The following is an 11,734-nucleotide window of genomic DNA, read 5'->3' on the forward strand; positions in this document are numbered from 1 at the left end:
CTACCTTAGTTGAGGCTATGAGAATAAGATCGTATGCAAAGGTCATAGCATTAAATCTTGCAGACTCACATCCCCCACTTTTTGATATCTGTCAGTCAGCCATCCTTTTATCCATGCTAACATACCTATATTCCCCAATTTATGCGACAGTCTACCATGCTATATTCTGTCAAAAGCCTTAGTAAAATCCAAAAGTATCATGGTGTATCCATTCCTCTTGTCTATTTCAATGGTAATATTGTTATAGAATGTGAGCAAGTTGCTAAAACATAACCTCCCCTTAGTAAACCCATTTTGCTCATTGCAAAGTAGAGATATTCACTGTCAATCCAGTTCTGAATACGAACCTTAACCAATTTTTCCAAAATCTTCACCATTACTTACTCTTGAGATACCGATGAATGTATGGTAATGGAATTACCATACCTTCTTTTCATTCCTACGGAATCTTCCCTGTTCTGAGACTCATATCAAACAGCCTAGTCAAAGGAATAGCCAGTTCAACTGAACACTCTTTTAGCACACTTGCTGTTATCCCATCAGTTCTAATACCTCATTCTCATACACCTGAATTTTTCATCCAGTCAAGAGGTAGCAGTGAGCTCAGTCGCATACTCCAGGTTGATAACTTTTAACAAAATGGGCACTTATTAGTTAAACAACCTCTTCTGCATTTAGAGAGTTATTCTTTCATATTCTTTCTTTCTTTTACTTGCAGCATATCGATAGAATTCTTGTGGGTTCTCTTTAGCAATCAGAGCATTTTTTTTTTCATACTCAGACTTTGCTTTCTGTACAACAGATGTGACTTTTCTAGCTTGCTGCTTATAATTTTCATAATGCACATGGTATTCCTTCCACATCATTCTTTTCTTACGAGTCTCATGCTTAATAAGCTTACACATCCATTTGACTCCTACCCTATTTATTCTTCAAACTCTCGGGACAAACTCTGCTATCGGATCATTTAAGATCACTGTTGATATACTTCCCATTCCACCGAACTCAGTATACCCTTCAGTTGGTCATAATTTCCTGCTTTGTAGTTCAGCACATAACCTTTTCTGAATGGAATATTCATAAACTTAGTCACTTCCCAATTGAGTACTGCATGATCACTGTCACCAACTGGAGGCAGAATAGTTACATTTTCAACCGAAATGCCCTCTGACACTATAATCAAAACCAACACTCTTTAACCTCGAGTTCCTTCTGTAACGTGCTGCTTGAGGATGTTGTCCCGCAGCAGCTCAATAAATGATCAACAGATCCACCAGGTCTATAACAACATCCCACTATGTAATTGATCTTGTTAGATTCCACCTCGCATCTGATGGCTTCAAACTCACTGTCACATGCAATACTGTTAGTAGTAGTAGTACAATTATATGTCTCAACTCGAACTGGATTCATGTCGTCTGATATCATTAGCAGTACGCCCCCACCCTCCTCTCCTATCCTCTCTAAACTTCCTAAAAATAGTGTACCCTTTACACTCGATACCACTTAGCATGCCTGATTCTGATAGCCTGGCAAATATGACTTATTTGCCAGGACTGTTTGATATGCTTTCTTCTTTTCCTTCACTGCCTCTTTAATTTCCTGTGTCCACCATGGGGCTCTGATTTTTCTGTACTTGCAGACAACCTCACCACATGCCTCTCTTGCTGATTCAATCAATGTTTTCTTCAGGGGCTTGCCACTGAATCTCGAAGGTTTGGTTCCTGTTCTCAGACTTTCATTTTTGTCTTCAATCATGTTTGTGATTTTAGTTTGCAGTTCACATCTGAGAGCTGCTCAATGTTATTCTTTTCAATATGAAATTCAATTTTATCCTGCTCAAGACTAAATAGTGATCACTTCCAACTTCAAATCCTCTGTACACTCTGGTGTCCTGCACCAGGGAGAAAACATCACTATCAACAACAACATAGTCAATGAGACTTTTCTTATTCCTTGCCTCTTCTCCATGTGAATTTGTGCACATTTTTATGTTGGAACATGGTGTTAGTAATAACCAGTCCAGGTGCTGAGCAGAAACCCAACAGGTATTTGCCATTATTATTAGCTTTGCTCTTTTCTCTAAATTTTCTCAATATATTTTTGTATGTCTGACAATCATTTCCTACTCTGCTATTTAGATCCCCAACAAGGATCAACTTTTCCTTTTTCATTGTATCGTTACTTTCTCTAAATTCCCCCCAAAATTCCTCCACTTCTACCTTAATAGAACCTTTTGTTGGACCATAGGCGCAAATAAGTCTCATTGTCAAGTTCCCCATTCTCATATTTGCCTACATCACTCTACTTGAGAGTGCCTGCCAATTGAAGATTAGCCTTGTATTTAGTGTTGATTACTATGGCTTACTCCTTCTTTTCCTTGATTGTCATTGTCTGAATATAACATTTTGTATTTATTGCTCAGAAAGATCTCACCAGTTTTTGCCTTTTTTGTTTCAGTCACCCTTATTATGTCGATGTGGTACTTATCTAATTCCTCAGCTAGCTCCATTTCTTTGCTATTCAGGCTTCCTATGTTGATAGTACCGATCTTGAACTGTGGTGATGTTGAGTACGGGTGGGCTTTAGGATTTGTTCCAGTAGCTGACTTTTTGCTGTTCGCCCTGGTTCCCTGGCGAAAACAACCGGGGCTTTGTTTAACCGGACGACGCCCTAGCTGACATGAAATTCTGTCATGTTGTGCCATCATTTTTTATTTTGGTTTAAGCCAATAAGAATACAATTTAGTCAGCTAAATCCCAAATTGCCAGCCCATCCTCGTTCGTTCAGTATCCAGGTAGATACCTAACAGGGTGCACCACAAGAAGGTGAGGATTGGATATTAGGTCAGAAGCTGTTATCGGGTTCTCCATATTCCTTTAGAGGTTATGTGGAGGTTAGCTTTGGCACCTTTAAGCACCCCGATATTTTAGTTTCTGTCAGATAATTATAAATTTATGCAAATAATTATAACTATTGGGTACTTTATACATGAATAAACATTTCTTACTTATGGATAAGGTGTAATTGATTATTGTTTAAATAATCGACATTTAGTACAAATTTAACAAATTATACATTTCAGCATGAAATAATTTTAACAAGAATAACAACAATAGCCCAAAACGCTTTGGTTAAATTTTAATAGGGCGCATGGTCTCGATTAACAGCCAAAACAGCGGTACATCTTGATTGCATGGACCGGAAAAGATGATCGAACAGTTCTTGTGGGATATTTCCCCACACCTCTGTGAGATCAATTTCGACCTCTTGAAGCAATTGTGGTGGCACCAGGTCGAGCAGAAATGTGTCTACCTAAAGCATCCCAGTCATGTTCGATTGGATTACAATCTGGTGAACAGGCAGGCCAGTCCATTCGTTCAATACCTTCTTTCTCAAACCACTCTTGTACCAAATTTACACAGTGTGGACGAGCATTGTCATCCATAAAAGTGAATTCTTGGCCAATTGCAGCAGCATATAGACAAACTATAGGTTCCAAAATCTCATCACAATACCTTTGGGCTGTTAAGGAACTGTTTCTGATAACATAGAGATCAGTATGGACACCTATACTTATTCCAGCGCATGCCATCAAACTCCCACCTTGATGTTGGGGTCTTTCACGAACAAACTGTGGATTATTTCTTGTTCCACTTTAACCCATATCAAGATATGCCAATTATCTGATTGAAGACGGAATCTGGACTCGTCACTAAAAAGTACATGAGCCCAATCCTTATTTGTCCAATTGCAGTGTTCCTGTGCCCAAATTCTTCATGCTCTTTTGTGATTTGCAGAGTGGAATGCAAACCATTGGTATCGACACAGACAGTATGAAATCATTTTCATGCCATAGATTTATATGATTTCATACTGTCTGTGTCGATACCAGCCGCCCTGTTGCTGCAGCAAGTTCGCTTTGGAGTTGTGTTGCATTAAATGTTTGATTTGTTCTGGCAAGCAATGACAAATACTGATAGTCTCTTGGAGTTGTTGATGATGCACATCCATGACCTTGTCTTCGGCAAACATTTCCCATCTCCAGAAAGCGATTCCAAAGTTGCGAAATTATGCTTTGAGATACACGACAACTTGCTGTGTTTGTCCAGCTTCTAATCAACTAATGGCTCTCCAAGCCATGGATTCTGTGATATCATTTTGTTTGCAGTTGCATGTTCTACACTGTTGTATATTAAGAATATTTTAAAATAAATGTGCTACATTTGTAAATAATTTTATAACTTTATAATTTACAAGAAAACCAAAATATCCCCTAATTGTTTTGAGCAGTATACAAGTAGTCCAGTCATAAAGATACATCATGTGCAAACTTTGTTTCCTTATACTTGTATAAAGGATTAAACGAAGACTATAATTTCTTGGCATCTTTAACTCATATTTGAACCAAGTGAGAAAAAACTTTCAAAATCTATCTCTGATTCAGAGTAATTTAATAATAAGTTTATACACCTTTTCACTACTTGTATATGGGAAATATATGATTACTGCATTACTTTAACCATGGTATCTCTTCTGGATCTGGCTCTCGTTGACAAGACTTGTGTCTGGCTTCAACTGATAATGATAATATTTTATAATGTTTGTGTTTGAATTTCTTGCTTCCTGGGGAGTAGAGTGGCTCTGCTTGGTTAAACTATAAATTAAGATCTCATAGGTGGGAGTCAGACCCCTAAGAGATATCAAGGTTAAAGTCAAGTAATGCATAAATCATATATTTCCCATATATAAATAGGGGCCCTTCTCATAATACATAACATTATACGTGTCCAAAAGGGAATGTGCTTTGCATTATGGGATATTAAGGCAATTGACATAAAGTCATTAGCCTGTATATACGAGTTGCCCAGTCGTGAACTTACTTCACGTGTAAACTTTGTTTGCTTGCACCTGGATAAAAAATTAAACCAAGAATATAATTTTTGTATCTTTAAATATTTGTTTAATTCAAAGTTTACAAGGGTAACATCCCATTTTGTGTTTGAAAAATTAATTTTTTTAGAGAATTTCTTACCTTTGGTTAGAGAATTAATTTTTCAAACTCTATAACTTTTAAACTTCAAATTAACAAAATACTGTATATTGTACCATATTTTTTAATTTACAGTTTTAAAAGGACAATATCGATATCTGCTAGCTGCATCATTACGCCTTTGTTCAGTGCCAGTCGCTCTTAATCTCCTCAGGCTGGTGCATGCTAGCTATCCATTACATGGATAGCTAGCATGCGTGTTTTCTCTCTCTCTCTGTAATTGGAGGTGACCAGTTATAAAGTTGACTGGCTGCTCATTTAGTTCATTATGATTTTAGGTAGTTGACATTAATTTAAGCTAATGTAACATTGTATTTAAATTTAAATGTATGATTTTCCACTGTTTTTCTTTATTCTGGGTTTGGTGACTGCCACTACAATTTTTTTCCCAAATTTTTCACTATTCAACAGATTATTCAGTTTAAAAGATGTCACTATTGCCATCTACCATGAATCTCTTCAATGCATGGGAAGGAGAGAAGTAAATTAAGAATGAATTATTGTGCCTTGGAGGGGTGATGATCCCAGTAGACTTACTAAAGCTTGGTGTGAGATAAATTCAAGAAGCTATGGTTACCCAGGAAATAAATACTCTTCTTGGGTATTTATTTCCTAGAATTGCTTGGGGGTCAGTCCTTTTCCCTTACATTCACAATAGTAAACCTTGCAATGTAACAGGGAATTTCTCTGGTCCCTACAGGTTCACTGTAGTGAACATCAACTTTCTTAAATAATTATGTTGGATGTTTGAATTCTGGAGTAGAGAATAAGTGTGCAATGCAGCATTTTAACCCATTTGGAGATAAACCAGTTTTCAAAGCTTTTTTTTTTTGTCTTCCTTCTTACAAGTAAGCTGCCATCACTGTATAAAACACAAGATATTCCTGCATTCCAAGTTTAAGAAACATTAACTAGTGCAGTAATCTACTCTTTAGAGTAGATTACTCTACTACCGCATCAGCAAGACAATTTGCTGGTTGAATAATTGAAGTACAATTACATGGAAATTATATTATTAGTTAATTGACATTTAAGGTTCATTGGTTTGAAGGTTAGATAAATAGCAAGTTATTGTAATTTAAAAACTAATTTATTCAGACTTAATTTAAAAAAAAATTTCTGCATGATAATATGGTATAAAATTAATATATAAAATTATTATTATATATTAATATAATAATAATTATATACAGTTGACCCATGAAGAATGCGGGTTTGAACTGCGTGATTCCCCTTATACGTGTTTTTTTTTTAAAAAATAAATATATTGGAATTTTTTTGGAGATTTGCGACAATTTAAAACAACTCGCAGACAAACGAAGAAATATCGAAAATATTAAGAAAAAGTCAGATATGATTGCATAAAATATATGTAGATACTAATATATTTACTATCATAAAGTATGTACAAATTTATTATAAAAAGTTAAGATTTATCAAAACTTATGCACACAACACTTACAGACTGTACATGGTGGCATTTGCAGTCGAGAGAAATGTAAACAAACATAAAGGTGCAGTATTAAATCATAACTGCATAAAATTAACTGTTATTAATTACTGAAATTAATTAGCATAAAATAAAAATTTTATCACGATTCATTAATTAGTGTATATCAAATCGCACTAGTCTACCATAAAGGAATCATATTGCTTTCTTTAATATCAATGCATGAATCGTTATACTTGTAAATAAATATGAATTTCTTTTTCACATTATCTTTTCATTTTTGATGCACACCACGGCGCTTGGCCGCACGAAGGAAGACTTGGTTTCGAGTCTAGTCGGCAACTAGAGGAAATTTCTAAGCCTTTTTTCGACCGGTTCCCGAGTTAGTCGATCTCTGGCACGGGCAAGCAGGTTTTTCGTCCCACAAACGCAAGAAAATCGACCGTAGAACCCAGATTATTTCAGACATTAAATATATTGTGTTAGGGACCACGAGATGACGGCACATTTGAGCCGTCTCTCTTCACTGTGTACGACTTAATTAGTGATAGGCTTGGGCCATCTATCTCTGATTGGGTACCAGTGGAGATTGAACTGCCCACTCAGTCTCCAAAAAGTTAGATAGGGCTAAATGGTCTCGCCTACTTCCTGTACATGGGAATAAAAAGGCGTTAGCTGATGATGATGATGAGTATTAGTGATACGTATAACATCTGTAGTGTTTTGTATCATATCAGACAATATACTGACAGACAGACGATTCATGTAAACAGATGACGTGAACTTAGGGTATCAATCAGTTATTGTAAATGTATTTTCACTTCCTTATGATTTTCTTAATCAATTTTCTTTTCTCCGGTTTACTTTTTTGTACTAATATAGTATACATATAAGCCTCTTTTTACGCAATAGATACGTTCCTAAAAATGACGCGTAAATAGAATTCGCATAAAAAGAACTATTGGTTCCAAACCTGAAATATAAGCAAAATAATGAAAAAAACAAACATTAAATTTGCTAAGATCATAAGATTTTTATTTAAATTTCATGGAGAACACACACATATAATGAATTTTGATAACTTTAAAAAAACATTCATTTCAGTTGTTTGCTAAGGATTCTATAAAAAAATTATGTTATTCGCTATCAGTTTCTGACAATAAACGCGAAAGCTTTCGTATTCGTGAGACTGCAATATCACTAGAACTATTAGACATGGTATTATCGTCATTGACTTCTGCCTCAACTTGTGGAATTCTTCTTGTCATGTCTTGAACAAAAGTACCGCTGGTTGTTTTAGTAGTTTTAGGCATGAACTCAGTTATTAATCGCTGTGTTGATGCTTTAGATAAGTCACGATATAATTCTCTCTATGAAGACATTAACAACTTAAACTCACATGAAAACTTTCAGCATGTTCTTCATTTAGATCATGTCAGGCAAAATAATTGCCTAAATTACTGGCCAGTTTAAGACCTCCTTTAATAATATCAGCAGTAAAAGTAGGATTATCTTGATCATTATCATTAACCTTTTTGCTTTCAGGAGTCTCAGAAACAATCTCTCCACTATTTCCTCTTCGCTAAGAGGTTTATCAATTAACATTTCTTCGATATTTGCCGACGTAAGATCATCGAATCCTTCTCCGCCAATTTCACATGCCAAACTTATTATATTGGGGAATTCTGCAGTATGATTGAAGGGAACAGGAGCATTATCTTTAACACATGCAGGCCAAATAGCTTTCCAGCATGCATTCATAGTTTCTGGTCTCAATACAGATAATTGAACCTGATCAATACAATCCATAATTGAAAATTTTTTCTACACATCCATAATTGACAGTGTTTCATCATCATTTAGCTTGTTCAAAACGTACTGAAATGTTCGCCTGACATAATATGTTTTAAAAGTCACAATTATACCCTGATCTAGAGGTTGTAGCAATGATGTGGTATTGGGCGGCAGAAAAAAAAATTGCACATTTGGGTGTTCTATGGCAGGATGACCGGGTGCATTATCAAGAATCAAAAGCACTTTAAATTCGAGACCCTTGTCATTCAAATAGCATCTAACTTCTGGCACAAAATGTTTGTGGAACCACTCAGTGAAAATATCAATGGTCACCCAAGCTTTTTTGTTGGCCATCCAGTGAACTGGCAATTTTTTGAAAATCTATGCCTTTCATTGGCCGTGGTCTTAATGATTGATTTATGAGCAGTGGTTTTAACATCCGATCTCCTAAAGTGTTCGAACAAAATATGAGCGTTATGTGATCCTTTGTTGCTTTGACCCCACCAACAGTTTTTTGCATTTTTGATACGTAAGTTCTGTTTGGCATTTTTTTCCAGAAAGGCCGGTTTCATCCATATTCCAAACTTGTTCACGAGTGTAACCTCCATCCTCAATTATTTTAGCAAGTTTTTGTGGAAATGCTTTAGCAGTTGTTTCATCATCAGAAGCCGTTTCACCCTTAATTTTTATATTATGAAGAGCATGTCTTTTAATAAACTTAGCCAGCCAACCATTGCTTGCATGAAATTCATATTTTTTCCTCGATTGAGATGAAGTATCTGGCTGCAGTTTTTTAATGTTCATAAAATCTCAATGCTGATTGCTTGATGGAATTTCCATTAACTGGCATTCTTTTTTGTACGTTATCTTCTATCCACATCACTAAAGCTTTTTCGGCCTTTTTTAAAACAACATCTCTTGTGTATGATGATATGATGATAATTTCGCCCTCGATTTTGTACCAGAACATACCACTTTGCTAATAGCCTCTTCATTTTTCTTTATAGATCTCACAGTTGATTCACGGACTCCAAAATGCTTACCCACAGCCGTCGCACCTTCCCTAGTTTGAAGACGATCTAAAATTTGAATTTTTATATCCAAGGAAACGACTTTCTTTTTTTTTTTTTTTTTTTTTTTTGTTATCGGCAACATCATGTGAGGGCTGGATTAAAATCTTCAGTTAATGAAATGAAAGTTCGAAAATTACATATAGCTTACCATTTATTATTTCTTGGCAAAATTATTAATTTTATAATGCAATTTTTATTTTCATATCACTTAAAAATTGAAAATGCAAAAAATGCAGTAACTGTGTTGTCTACTCAAATACCAAATTCAAACTGCTAAGAACTGCTTTTTTATGCACAGTCAGTTATGTAATTCGGGGAATTCCCAATAAATAAAATTCGTAAGAATTTAGAATTTTATTAATTAAAACGATGATGCAATTCTACAAAATTCTCAGAATTTTCTTGAATTAGGGATTTTTTCCTAACTCAAACTTTAGGTTGGTTGCATAAAAGTGAATAAAAATCGCGTAAAAAAAATTTTTTTTTTTTTGATATCCCAAGTCGCATAAAAAGAGGTTTAGGTGTATATACATACATAGCATACAAAATATGTGTTAATTGACTGTTTATGTTATCGGTAAGGCTTCTGGTCAACAGTAGGCTATTAGTAGTTACGTTTTTGGAAAGTCAAGTTCGACACGGATTTTCGAACAGCGCGGGGAGTTGACACCCTAACCCCGAATGTTGTTCAAGGGGCAACGGTACACACGCACAGTGCTTTTTTGGGATGGTGCAGCACACCAGCACCTTTATTAATGATGTGATACATTTAGAAATTTGTAACGATCACTAATTTTTTTACACATTTACCTACTATGAAAATAAGCTTAGTGAAAATGTAAATTTCATTAAATAACTGTCTCTATTGTTAAAATTTTGTATAACAAATATTAAAATTATCATTACATTTTACTTATTTTTATATGCTTGAACAATAAACCTATACAAAATAAACAGTGTGATATATATTTATTTATTTTTTAAGATATCCTGTCAATTTTTCTTGCTAGCAAAGAATTGAGTACCCTGCACCTATTTTTCTGGTACTTTTTTTTTTGTAATGCAGTAAGCACTGTATAAGTAATACTGTTATTACATAAGATGTTTTTAGAAATAAATGATACTGTCTTTTGTTTTAGGTTTACCGTGATGGCCTGCTGTTGGGCAATAATACCTGATGAAAGACCCACTTTTAGCCAGCTAGTGGTTTGTCTTCAAGACTTTTTTACTGCTTTGGGCCGTTATATTTAATAGTGGGATTCCTGTTAAAATGCTTAATGTGTATCAATACAGTATTGGTGCCTGAACATGTGTGTGTGTGTGTGTGTATATATATATATATATATATATATATATAAATACACACACGTGTGTGTTGGCATGAATTACACCACACACATACATGGGCACGCGCACACTTATGCGGAAAAGTAATCCCTGTTACTCTTTCCAATCACAAAGGTGCTCTGTACGTATTTTTAACAACAAATTTTCCATTTCCTATTGTTGCTGTTTTTATATTTTACTTAACAGAAAAAAAAATTTCTCTCTGTAATGCAGCATCTAAAATAATGTATAGATATTTTTGTTTATTGTATTGTTGAAAAGTTTTAATATTAAATTCAACCGGAATCTGATTTGTACCCTTCATTTTCCTTTTTCTGCGTAATCGTTAACATATAACATAACGTTTCACATTTGCAAGATGTCAATTTTTTTCTAAGACACATTTTTATGAATATTTATTTGTAAGAAGATTACTTGTAGTTCTTAGATATCGTTGTAGAAAGATTATTAAATTAAATTTGATGTCTACATGTTATTTTCTTTTATTAATGACTATTCTGCAAGTAAGATTAAAAGTGAACATAGAAGCTACTATATTAAAAAATTTCCAAGTATGTATTTATTTTTTCTGGAGTGGGCAGGAATTGACCTTTAGACAGATACCATTCTAATTAAAATAGTGTTAAGCTCAAATTCAACCTGTAGTAACTTTGTTTTTCCATATTGAATTTTATCAGTCGCCACTTTTATTTCACAGGATACTGCCATATTTTGAAATATTGAAGCCGATTAAACAGAAGAAAATAAAGCATGTACAACATGGCTGAAGATTTTCAATTTTCTGTTTCTTCTCCACAGACTTCTGTACTTTGCATTATGTGACCAAATTGGAACCCAGTTCTTTTATGCTGCTTTGAGCTTTCCTAATAGTTGTAATTTTTTTGCTGCCAGTTGCATATTCTGAATCATTTCGTCACAATCAAAATACATTCATTGCTTACAGTCTTCTGAAAATTTTGATATCAAAATGAAGGAAGTTGGAAATGAGTTGGCTCTTGCAACTGCAGAAGAATTGAG

General features: G+C 34.6%; 1 protein-coding gene across 4 annotated transcripts in view; it reads left to right on the forward strand.

Annotated features, from left to right (window-relative positions):
* LOC150102889 (inactive tyrosine-protein kinase RYK-like) overlaps window positions 1-11,007 on the forward strand; it is a 378,596-nt gene extending 367,589 nt beyond the window's left edge. For all 4 annotated transcript variants that reach the window (XM_090397499.1, XM_090397500.1, XM_090397502.1 and 1 more), the window contains one exon: window positions 10,510-11,007. In XM_090397499.1, the coding sequence (XP_090253625.1) occupies window positions 10,510-10,621 (112 nt within the window). In that variant the 3' untranslated portion in view covers window positions 10,622-11,007. The remainder of the gene's footprint in view (window positions 1-10,509) is intronic.
* The last annotated feature ends 727 nt before the right edge of the window (window positions 11,008-11,734 follow it).

Source organism: Typopeltis vanoorti, chromosome 9 (genome assembly GCF_054136105.1).
Source record: "Typopeltis vanoorti isolate ZY-2024b chromosome 9, IOZ_Tvanoo_1.0, whole genome shotgun sequence".
Lineage (NCBI taxonomy): Eukaryota > Metazoa > Arthropoda > Arachnida > Uropygi > Thelyphonidae > Typopeltis > Typopeltis vanoorti.